The sequence below is a fragment of the Bradysia coprophila genome, chromosome IV (genome assembly GCF_014529535.1).
Source record: "Bradysia coprophila strain Holo2 chromosome IV, BU_Bcop_v1, whole genome shotgun sequence".
Taxonomy (NCBI): Eukaryota; Metazoa; Arthropoda; class Insecta; order Diptera; family Sciaridae; genus Bradysia; species Bradysia coprophila.
Genome location: NC_050738.1, coordinates 4,201,847 through 4,214,221, shown reverse-complemented (window position 1 = coordinate 4,214,221; position 12,375 = coordinate 4,201,847). Strand labels below are relative to the sequence as shown.

The 12,375-nt window shown below is 37.3% G+C and overlaps 3 protein-coding genes across 4 annotated transcripts; 1 reads left to right on the top strand and 2 right to left on the bottom strand.

Annotated features, from left to right (window-relative positions):
* Nucleotides 1-2,176: 2,176 nt before the first annotated feature.
* LOC119085884 lies at nt 2,177-3,326 on the bottom strand. Of its 2 annotated transcripts, none has more exons than XM_037196399.1 (2): nt 2,629-3,326; nt 2,177-2,523 (listed from the first exon to the last, which is right to left on the bottom strand). In XM_037196399.1, the coding sequence occupies exons 1-2, from the start codon at nt 3,242-3,244 to the stop codon at nt 2,240-2,242; spliced, it is 900 nt and encodes a 299-aa protein (XP_037052294.1). In that variant the 5' UTR covers nt 3,245-3,326; the 3' UTR covers nt 2,177-2,239. The 2 variants fall into 2 exon arrangements, with proteins under 2 accessions (XP_037052294.1, XP_037052295.1); XM_037196400.1 differs by having other exon boundaries at nt 2,186-2,435; nt 2,629-3,322.
* Nucleotides 3,327-5,024: 1,698 nt separating this feature from the next.
* Nucleotides 5,025-6,076, top strand: LOC119085885. Its single transcript, XM_037196401.1, has 2 exons — nt 5,025-5,887; nt 5,956-6,076. Exons 1-2 carry the CDS (start codon nt 5,208-5,210, stop codon nt 6,008-6,010), a joined length of 735 nt encoding a protein of 244 aa, XP_037052296.1. The 5' UTR covers nt 5,025-5,207; the 3' UTR covers nt 6,011-6,076.
* On the bottom strand, nt 6,046-9,811 carry LOC119085883. Its single transcript, XM_037196398.1, has 3 exons — nt 9,588-9,811; nt 8,516-9,516; nt 6,046-6,288 (listed from the first exon to the last, which is right to left on the bottom strand). Exons 1-2 carry the CDS (start codon nt 9,644-9,646, stop codon nt 8,532-8,534), a joined length of 1,044 nt encoding a protein of 347 aa, XP_037052293.1. The 5' UTR covers nt 9,647-9,811; the 3' UTR covers nt 6,046-6,288; nt 8,516-8,531.
* Nucleotides 9,812-12,375: the final 2,564 nt, after the last annotated feature.

The following is a 12,375-nucleotide window of genomic DNA, read 5'->3' as shown; positions in this document are numbered from 1 at the left end:
TGTTTGCATTTTTGATTCGTTACGTCGTTGCGAGTTTGTGGTGAGCATTCATCAAATAAGACTCAAAGCATTACTAACTAACAAGAAAATGAATATTGTCGTAATTAATTTATGTTTTTTTATATTGTGGTATTAAGAACGTTACGTAATGTCAAACTATTATGCAACTGTCATAATTACGATAAAATCAACCACAGACCTATTGTATCATACAATTGCACCAAAGTCACGAGATTTAGTTAAGAAGCTTCTATAAACAGGAGAGCAAAATAAACCAAAATTTAGATTGAATGTCATTCCCTCAAAGATTCAAGAAATGGTTTTGAATAGGGTGGCAAAAGTCTTCGAAAATTTATCGGACACCTATTGTTCGTTCATTCATTAAAAAAAAGTTTATCAGTGAAACAACAATACATGTCCGGCTCCTGGCACATATCCGGGGACTGATGTGCCCATAAGTATATATGCTGGAGTTTAGGTATTGAGGGATTCTTTTGAATTTCGACTGACCGAAATCGGCGCTATTTTTTCCGGGACTTTGTGCCTAACCAGTCTCAAATATTTTTGATCTTCCATACCTGGCTGGTTGTAAGTGGCCAAAAGTCGAAAAATGGGTTTTCGTAGTCCGGATTTCATTTCCGTAAAGTGGCGAGGACACGGGCGTGTGTGGGTTCGTTGGAAATCTGAGGTCGAGTACTTCTGGGGCAAATATAATTTTCGAAACATTTGATGATAAACGGCCGAAAATATGACTTCCGGAAAATTTCTCAGAATCTAGAGAACCTCGGTGAACTTTGATGAGTGCTGTGACATCACTAATGGAATTATTACTTATTATGAATGTGGAGGACCTCAGCTTTACAGCGATACGCATATTTTATCATAATTTCTCATTACTAACTACGACGAAACATCTTCGTTCTGGCTCTTTTTCTACACCGTAGCGAAACCAAATTGTTGTCGAAACAAGACAACTCAAAACTTCGCATTATTGAAGCTTTGTCAGGAAAGATAGGTTTGTTCAAAAAATGTAAGAAAAATAATTGAAAAATAAGAAAACAACTCGAAGTCGAAGATTGTGTATAAAAGTAAGACTTTTCGACCAAGTTCCATTTTTTTATGGATCGCCCTGTGAAAAAACATTTCGTTTTCTCCATTCGTGTTCAGAATTTAGGGATTCGCTTGCCCCAGTTAAATTTTGTTTTCGGAAAACTCTTTAAAAATAAATAAGAAGGCTCAAAGTGGAGGATTAACGATTAAGTCTTTTATACGAAGAAACTAACTTTTATCTTTCAGGCTCTCTTGATATTCAACAAAAAGTGTGAAAAGGGTGGATGTTTACATTTAGCTGCCGCCAAAACTGATTGTACAGGATCTCAGCCTGGTACCCTAACTTTTCTTCATCAGTTTACTAGACTCTACCGAAAAACACTTTAACATGCTCCGCACCTCACTTTGGATACAGGTGTTTCAGTGGCCTTCGAATAAATGTTAAGAGTTCACGATAAACTCGAGCATCATTCCACCTTGAGAAATAATCCGAGTAAATATTTTCTCTTCTGGACTGATTTCTCTCAGAAAAATGGTCCCAGGAGTAGTCGAGGAAATCATTTCTTCTCAATAACTCCAATTTTTGAAAAAGGAAAAAAACAGATCCTCAGAGGTCCTCCTATTGCCCGTGAAATACTTCTCTAGTCATTGTCCCTGCGACAAGTAGAAACAAAATCAAGTAAAATGAGGAAACGATTCGCTGGAGACCAAAATTACCAACACAGTACATAACGTTCCTCGGTTCAACCACATCATGCTGCTATATTTGAAATGAATCACCGAAGGTCACTCTTTTTTCTATATACTGATTCCGTTAACAAATAACGGAACACTTTTCTACAGAACGATTAACATTAACGACACATTCATAACGAATTGTGATAAATAAAGAACGGATGAATTGTATATACTACAACGTAACGTACATCTTATGCATGATTCGTATCAGTGTCAAGTCGCTGTTTTTAACATTATCGCAGGTCAATTTTATAAAAAAGAAGAACATCTTGTATTCGTGATTCTAGGTCACTGGAAGCAGCAGAAGTTGCGATTTTTTGTTTTTATTTTTGTTTCTTCTTTATGGTACAACTTTCTCGCTGTAGGCAATAAAAACAAAACACTTTCGTCGTTTTTACAATTAATTTAATTTAATTAAAAAAAGAACAGAAAATAAATTACAAATCTTTAATTAATAATCTTGTGGCACAAATTGACAAATCCCATAACTATCACGTCTACGATCGGGTCCACACTGTTCCTGTGAACCTAACAACGTTAACTCCCAACCCCTATCTTCATCAATACCACTATTACTTCCGTCATCTCTGTTGGCTTCATTGTTTACGGCTGTAACGGCGAACTGATCAATATTGCCCACATTTAAACTGTCAAAGGAATTACTTGGGTCAGTCAGATCAACAAATCCGCTGTTCGACTCACTATTGTAATCATTGTGATTTGGTGTTAGAATTACTAGGGAATTGGTATTAGAAGAATCGTCATTTTGATTAGCCTCGAATAGGGTTTTACTCTGCCGATCGTTTACCGTCACCGAATTTTGTATGGGAATTGAATTACCTTTAACGGCGACTACCGATGCGACTGGTTCATCCGGTTCTAATCGTACAACTACTGGTGACCGCAGTGATCGAGCATAGTTTGGCTGAACGACCTGAACCTGTGGGTGTAAGTACTCTCCGGTGCTGGAAATGTCCACTTTGTAGGGAGTGCGTCCTTCAATGAAATGCTCAATAATTCTTGTATTCGATCGTTCGGAATGATCAGCTCTTGCTGGGAGATAGTCCAATTTCTTGACGTCTTCTTTTGCATTGCCCTGTACTTTATGCGAGAATTTCTGCTTCAGATTATTCTTTCCGTGAGTTTTCTTGAACTTCGATCGACTAAGTAAATTTAATAGCGCTGAAGCAGATGATGGCGACGATGGTATGACCATTATAACGAAATTTTCCAAATCAGCTCGAATGTTGTACTTTCCCTCTTGCCGTTGATCATAAGTAATTACTCGTCGATTGGGTGACTGTGGCTCCAATGGCGTTTCCGGAGTCGGTGGCAATTCGCTGGCTGAATCTGATACTGGCTGTTCACCTTCGTTGATGATGTCGGCTATGGATGTGGGTAGCGAATTCCCAAGTCCAATGCACACCAGTAAAATTACAAACGAATGCTGCCACATCTTATGAGAAATTAATTTTATGTATTATCACGGTCAGGTTCAATTGCTAACTGAACAAAAATGTTCAGATTGAGATCGCAGTCTATCATTTACTGTAAATTGTTGCTTTTTTTTCTTCACAATACAAAATTGTATATTGTGCGTTGTTGTTGTTCTTTCTCTTGCTGTAATCTTTTATATAAATATGTACGAGAACGTATAATATTATGGACCATGCATATTCTAAACGTGAAGAGTGTGTACAATGTACGAAACATACAAGACACCGAGTGTTTGAGTGGTCTATTCCGAATAGAAAGAGATTAAGAAGTAGATGAGAAAGAGATGTTTTCGATGTAGCCTTCCGTTGCAATAAAATTTCCTATGCATATACATGTGGACGAGTGCAATTAACTCTCTATACATCGGTGGTTCGTGCAAATTAGTTATAGAAGTTCTACGTACAAGAAATACTTACAAACTAGAGACCCTTCCAGAAGACCGCCGTTTTCATCTGTTACCGATAATGATGATAAAAATAAGCTAAGTAGTTTTGTAGTCGATGTTGAAACAAAAGAAGTAAAAGATTTTCTATGAACCAACAAAAAATACTAGAATTTGATAGTTTTACCGGTGATATGCTGACCATCTGTGAAAGGTAAGCAAGATTCGTTGCGCTCCTCAACGTTTTCAGTTATCTAAGAGATACACCTTTTTCCCTTCATTTCAAATTTTCTCAGAAATTTTAGTCAAAATTTTATCCAAAGTAAAAACACCAAAAACAGATTGTCGTAAAAACAGCTTCTTGGTTGAAAAAGTATTTTAGGAAATAGTAGTTTGGTATAGGTCAAAGATCTGCACAGATCTAGGTAATAAATGATTTCCGAATTTTGAAGTGGTCAGAACATGCTTGTCATTAACCTGATATGATCCGAATCGACCTGAAACATAATGGTATTCGAACTTGACCTCGAGTGGTTATTATAATTAGAATGGAAGTTTCGGATTTTACGTGATTCCTGAACTTACAGGTTTTAATGACATCATGTTATGGCCAGGCAAGGTTCGTGTTTTATGCGAAATTGAGTATATGTTTCGACTCTATGAAAATTTCAGTTGCAACTTCTTTGTATAGTCGCTAAGGCCTGATTGAACTAGGCCTTTTGCCATGGGATCATTCATAAATAACGCAACGTTTGTTCAGTGCACAATTGAATCTTTTAAATAGCTCGAGAAACACGAGCTAAATTAAGACTATGTTCTACACTCCCAATTTAGGGGTATACTAGGGGGGGAGATCATTGTCCTAACATCTCAGATCGTGTGTGTCTCGTGTTATTTAAGATTTAATTTTGATGACTGAAGATTCACAAAAAATATTAAATCTTTGAACGAAATCTATGAAAACCAGCAATCAAGGTTGGTCAAGAAGTCAATAACTTCCATACCAACGACAGCATTATTCTCAAGTGCAATATTTACATTTCTATCACAAGCATAGAGTGTTGATATTTTGTATTATGAATTTGTGAATAATTCTTCCGAGGTAATACTTATAAACAGCAGCAAGTCAAGAAAGAGGAATCGATACGACAAAAATGTACCGTAAACGTTCAAACAGGTCACGAAAGGTATTAATTGGTCGTACTGTTTTTATCTATACACCATCACGCAATACCATGATTCCGATGGATAGTCGACCAAATGTTATTGACCTCACATATGCAGAGAAGATTGTATCCGAACCGAATTGTTGATATGTTTTTTTCACCTCTTTCTTCGAAAAGTGAATGTCTTGTTCCCATATCACTTGAATCTTCTACATGTTGGTCGATCGAGCTCATTTAAATCAACCGCACATCACACTTACCGTAACCATCACTGTTTTCTGTATTCGTTTGGAATTAAGTGCAATAAGAAGCAAAAGAGTATCAGCTGCTGCAAGTGCTAAATAGAATATTCGTTTTTTTTCCATTGTAACAAAATGTGTAAATTCAATCAATTCTTGGCACTGTTTGTTTGCTGTGCACAATTGGTTCAAATTGGTGTGACCTCTCCGTTGGGTACGTTATTGTTCGACGATTATACGGATGAGCAAGCGGACTCTGATTATGATTTGCATTATGATGAAAGACAAAACGGAACCGAAAATTACCGTCTGAACATTGATGGTGTTGTGATTGCTTTACCGGGACCTTCTAGCAATGCTATGAGTAGCGTCGGTTTATTGGCTTCAAATTATTTATTGGAATTGGCTGCAGGTAATGGAGGCGCCAATGATGAAGGTCTTGATGAGGTAGAAAACGATTATCATCCGTACGATTTTGAGGTGCCAGCTAGTGGTCAAGAAGATGAGGATAACAATGAAAATACCGAACCGGTGATCAATATTCCGGCTGATAACATAATTAAGACGCCGACGACGACCACTAAAAATGAAACTGTTGTGCTCGATTTGAAACCGGAAGATAATGTTGATGCAGTAAACGATAAACTATCAGCGACAAACAAGAAAGACTTGAAAGTTGAAGTTATTAACTATGAAGACTATTTGAAATTAACATCTGCTGCACCTGTGGTGGAAGAAACAAAAACCGTTCAGCCATCGGCGACACCAGGAACCAGACAAGCATCGCACAAGGCTCCAATGAAGCGAAAGAATAAGTAGGGTCATTTTAACTGTGCATTTCTTTGACCATTTCCTCGTTAATATTTCATATTTCATTTCTTAGAGTAAAATCACGCATCGCAACACTACTGGAATACCTGAAGAGAAGTCGGGAATGAGCAGGCAGCATTTTGATATTAAATTATTAAACAAGTTTTTCAATTAAAAATACATCAAAAATTCAATTATATTTTCTCTTTGTTCTCTGTGTTACAAGCAAACTTAACAAACTATTTCATGGATTTGGCTCGAAATTTTTTAATTTTTTTCAAAAGGCACATTAGTTCTTTTGTCACATTTTTCTTCTCAATTTTAAGTTTTTACTTTGCCACTGAATATTTTACGAATTTCGCTGCAGCACTTGATGTCCTGTCTGTTGATAGTCGAGTTTATCAATCTGTTAACGAAACGAAATTATTTACTTATCATCTGATGAATATATGCTTACAGGAGTGTATGTCTCAGTTAGATTATTTAAAGACTCATGGTGTAGCTCTAAAAATTCGACTGAAAATGTTTTTCTACCGATTTTCCGAACCGAACCAATTTTCTTTATAATTTGATTTCGTTCGAAGGTCAGAAATCTTGCAAATTTGCATAAATGTTTACACCAAGTTTAATGTAGGAAAATTAAGTGTACTTCCAAAACAGTAAAATGCAAAATGTTCTCCTATCATTGCTACGCAAGATTCCTGACTCACGACACGAAGGCCAATCGTATGGAGGGATTCTTTTGAAAAGCCGCCTACCAAAATCGGATCCATTTCGCCTGGGATTGATATATACATGGTTTGAAAGGTCTTTGCCAGTAGACCTCAAAACAGGCCTCACACGGTCTCTAGCCACACCTGGTTGCTGGTTGAACATCTCCGAAGTTGGTAAAATGATGATTTTTATCCGAATTTTTTGGCCGTCATAAACGATCGTCCCGGGCGAGAGTGGGCTCGTTGGAAAGCTGAGTTCAAGTAGTTTCGGGTCATGCCTAGTTTAATTTAATTCATTGATATAAGTTTGCAGAAATCTGCAAGAAAAATTTTCAAAATCTGTGTGAACTTTAGACAGGTCTGGGCTGGTACTGATGACGCTTAATGGGAACCTAACATGCTAGTCGTAACATACATTGTTTAAGCTTTCCATTGATACCCCATTTGCAGTGCTGGTGATTGCTGGCGAGTTTTACGAGTAGCGGTTGTGCTAACATAAAATTCTGTTATGTCGGCAATCACCAGCACTGCAAATGGGGTATCAATGGAAAGCTTAGACAATGTATGTTACGACTAGCATGTTAGGTTCCCATTAAGCGTCATCAGTACCAGCCCAGACCTGTCTAAAGTTCCCACAGATTTTGAAAATTTTTCTTGCAGATTTTTGCAAACACATGTCAATGAATTAAATTAAACTAGGCATGACCCGAAACTACTTGAACTCAGCTTTCCAACGAGCCCACTCTCGCCCGGGACGATCGTTTATGACGGCCAAAAAATTCGGATAAAAATCACCATTTTACCAACTTCGGAGATGTTCAACCAGCAACCAGGTGTGGCTAGAGATCGTGTGAGGCCTGTTTTGAGGTCTACTGGCAAAGACCTTTCAAACCATGTATATATCAATCCCAGGCGAAATGGGTCCGATTTTGGTAGGCGGCTTTTCAAAAGAATCCCTCATGACTGTTTGTGGATTCCATTTATATTGTGCTCACGTTACGAGCCAGCTGTTAACTCATGACCTATTTTAACGGAATTAAATTCCCACATTTACCCGTCACATTTTGTATTTTATAAGATTTAACAGAGTTGCGGGAACGTACCAAAAAACCACCTTTTATTTCCTGAAATCACGATTTTCATTTTTTTGAAAAAGTATCTAAATTTTTAACAATTTAGACGTGAGCTCGTTGGAAAAGTAGGTAAGTGATTTCTCGTCGTCACTACAAGTTCTAGAAAAGAGAAAAATTTGGCTGAGGCATAAAGCGCTAAAAATAATAATTTCGTCAAAATTCATCTAAAAATGGTCCAATTTCCTCAAATGGATTTTTTTAAAAGTTTTTGATACAAAATAGGATAAAATTTAGGGAAATTGGCGAGTGCTCTGCTTGTTTTAATTAAGTTAGTGAAAGTCTACGTAAGATATAGAATACTAGACAGTCATTTTGATGATACAGGAGCAGGAGCACCACATAAAATAAAATACATTTCATGTTCATCTCTAATACAAGTTAACTTGTCACTGGAAGGATTTAAAAGAAAATTACGAAAATATTAAAATAATAGTCACGAAGGTGGTTTTTGGTGGTTTTAGGTTTCTGGTATTTTCCCGCAATTCATAGGAATTTTTGAGAATTTTCTAGAATTTAATTAGACTTTGTTTTATTAGTAAGAGTGAGCCACGAATCGAGCATAAGTTTTGAACGATTCTCTTGGATTTTTTGGCCGCAAAGACCTCTTTTTGAACTGACGAAATTTTCTCTTCATTAGCTTCAGTCTGTCAGTGGAAGCATCTCTAAGACGTTTTGCTATTTAGTTTCTTAGCTTGGTGGATCTATCAAAGTGTTGAGTCAAATGTGAAATCAAAATTGTGTCAGAGAATGTAAGCTCTGAACTGAAAAGAATCGGAAATTTACTCACATTATTTGTTCCACTGCTATTGGAATAGTGCCTCACTGACACAGTGATACAAGAAGCACTTAAACGGAGTAACATCAAAAAATCGCATCCAAATGGCCGATGTCAGATACAGTTGCAATTTCTCGCGTAAGAACGTCTCGTTATTGTTTTTGTCGCGAACGTCCAGCTTGAAAATTTCACGAACACTATCACAAATGGCTACAGCGTCTCGCAGAATTTGCTTGAAATTCTGAGCAACATCCATCGTCTCATCCGAACTGTCCAGTATTGTCAGTTCGTCGAACGGCACTACCAATTTTAAATTATGTTTTTCCTTTGCATACGTTTCTTCGGTGATCCAGTATTGTAGATCGGGTCCCAACACCAATATACTGCCGGGTTTGATGATCATATTACCGACTTCGGCCAATTCATTGAATATGTGTTTGCCGGTGAACTTATTTTCTCTCGTCCATTCAGTCTTCAGGTGCATCGCATGTAAGTAGTAGCGCGTAGGCACCATTTCTGTGTCGGACACAATTAGAACGGCAAACTCGGGACAGTTTGGAATTTCATACAAATCAGCTATGACGATGGACGACTCTCCGCCACCAAATTTGAATCCGTTGGGCGATTTGTCTTTGTACGCACACAATATGTCAACGGGATTGTCTGGTACGGATGGTGGTGATAAGGGGTTCACATATCTGCTACTATTCAGAACCAAATACAATGCTGACGAGACGAGTTGAATATTTTCTGCAACGATTAGCTTCAGTAATTGTTCGGCCGATTCTTTCAGGTCGAGGCGCAGCAAATTCGGAGAACGTATGCAGTGGATGCATTTGAAAAACATCTCCGTATCGTCGGATGTGTCTCTAGTCCATACCAACGATCGGCCACAGTCCAAGCAACAAATACCCGATTTGATACAGTCGTCGAGAGTCAGAGTAACTTGCAGTAAGTGCAGCTTATGCACATGTCGCATCAGATTCAAATCGTCAATGTGAGGGTAGTCTTCTCTAGAATTGACAAAAAAGGAAATGTTTAGCGTCTGATGTGTTCCGCACGTCAAAGCTCGTAGTATATTCACCTTAGCTGTGTAAAATATTGAATCAAATAGTCGTCCACGTCATTGTCCAGATCAATCATTTTGTGCGATTTCGTTAATTAAAACGGAAACAAAAACTTAAAATTTAAATCAAAGATTAACAGTCTAAACATCTAGTCTAACGAGCAATTTTAACATAAAAATTACTGGAGCGTCAACATTTTTGCACATCTAATCAACAGTTTGTGTTGTAGCAATGTCAATATTGTCATTCCAAAACCTTCCAAAACATTGCTCATCTACTACCATCTCTAACGTGTGTACTAGTCGCAAAAGTACTGACCCAGAGCGCAATCATTTAAATAGTTTTCATTTCTTTTTCTTCAAAAGTGATCTGATCCTAAAAATAAATTTGAGTGAATGAATTAGAGGATTATTAGGAAATTAACCGATAAATAGATATGCATTCACGCTCTGTGATATCAGAATATCATGATCGCGTGAATAAAAATAGATAATCGTGAATGGACAGAACGCTGAGGTAAATTGTCCCATGTCCCTTCAAACTTGAATTTCCAGCTCACTTACTAATGAATGGATATACTTTAGATATTCTTTAGGAAGAACACGGTCTGAAGCTGAACCAGACTCCTTAGCTTAGAGGGATTCTTTTGAAAAACAACCTACCGAAATCGGACGTATTTTTAATGGAATTTTTTCTATGTACCTTGAAAGGACTTCGACCCTAGAAACCAAAACCACATTCAAAAAATTCTTCGAAGCTTAAGTGGCTAGCGAGAAGTCATCAAAAACCGAAAACTTGCACTTTTCTTACAAAAACTTCTCCAGTTACACGAGCCGTACAGGGTCGTGTGGGGCGTCATTAGAAATGTAATCAAATGTACTATTGAGCCGAATAGGGACTTATTGGTTTTAAAATTCATCCACACTGAATTCACGCCGTAAGTATGCCTAAAATTAAAATTTCAAGTGAACGAGTCGATGAAAAAGTGAACCGAAAAATACATTTCAACGCTTCTTTGTATGAAAATGATGCTGCGTTAGAAAGACTTGCGTGAGAAAGTTATTGAATTTCAACCGCACTTTTTATGTACAATTAAAGTTTTTAACCGAAGACTTACACTGTTCTTACAGAAATTGACGCCGTAATTGCGGTCTAAATTCAAAATTGAAAGTGCGTAATACTTTCTAACGCAGCGTCATTTTCATACAAGGAAGCGTTGAAATTTACTTTTTGGTTCACTTTTTCATCAAATTGTTCACTTGAAATTCAAATCTTAGGCACACTTACGGTGTGAATTTCTTGAGGTGCACGAAACGTATATGGTCGTGTGAGGTATCATTTGAAAGGTAATTTTTGGGCCAAACAGGGTCTTATGTGGTTTGGATGCATCTACGATGAAATATGGGTACTTAAACATTTAAACTTCTATTTCATCGTAGATGCATTCAAACCACATAAGACCCTATTTGGCCCAAAAACACATACAATTACCTTTCAAATGATACCTCACACGACCATGTACGTTTTGTGTACATCGAGAAATTTCTGTAAGAATAGGGTAGGTCTTCGGTTGAAAACTTTAACTGCACAAATTTCAGTGACGATGAATTTTAAACACAATAAGTCCGTATTTGACTCAATAGCCCATGTGATTACCTTTCGAATGACACCCCACACGACCCTGTACGGCTTGTGTAAATGGAGAAATTTTTGTAAGTTTTCGGTTTTTGATTACCTTTCACCAGCCACACAAGCTTCGGAGAATTTTTTTGAAAGTGGTTTTGGCTTCTAGGGTCGAATACCTTTCTAGGCACATATAAAAAAGTCCATTGAAAAAAGGGGCCGATTTCAGAAGGCTGTTTTTAAAAAGAATCCATTGTAACTCAAAAAGGTTATCAGACTTCCGATTATCGACAGGTTGATGTTGTCGGTCTAGACATCTCAATTTATCAACAAATCTTTCCGTTACTCTGCGTAGAGCATTAATAAGTAGCCAGAGAGGAAGGATTTAGACACTTGATTGAAGTCACACATATTTTTGGATAATTTTAACTACTTTTCATCAGGCAGCCCGAGTCTGACTCGAGTTCATAACATTTTCATGTTGGCCTACAAACTCCCCAATCGTCAAAATTAAAATTCCTAAATGAACGTAGTGAACTCTTAATTACGAGCCCTCGCGAAAATGAAGGTTACCACAAATGTCAATAGAGGTGATGAGTCATTTTCGTGAAATGATGCCAATTCACGCCAAGTGTGCCTAAAATTTGAATTTTAAGTGAACGATTCGATGAAAAAGTGAACCGAAAAATACATTTCAACGCTTCATTGTATGAAAATGACGCTACGTTAGAAAGACTTCCGCACTTTTCATTTTGAATTTCGACCGCACTTACGGCGTGAATTTGCTTCCTTGCGAAAATAATCTATTTCAAGAAGGATTTTTCAGTTCATTTACGAATGGGGCAATTACCGTTGTGATACTCGCAAACTCACTCGTGTGTTTTTCAGCAACAGGTTTCGGTAACTCTCTTCTCGACAAGTGTAGTCTACTAGCTCGTCTTCGGCTTGAATGTACAAACTCTACACTAGTTTGACGTTTTACATCAAAAAATCCAGAAAGATTTCATCTAGGCTTCTTTATTTATAGAGTGTTCCATTTCGGAGATAGTTCAAGTTTGTCCCACGGCATCTTCATATAAAAAATACCGAAAGTGAACACGTAACTCATTTTTTGTATGATGTCCCACGGCATGAAAGTGAACTATATCCGAAATGGAACGCCCTATATGGAAATTTATTTTT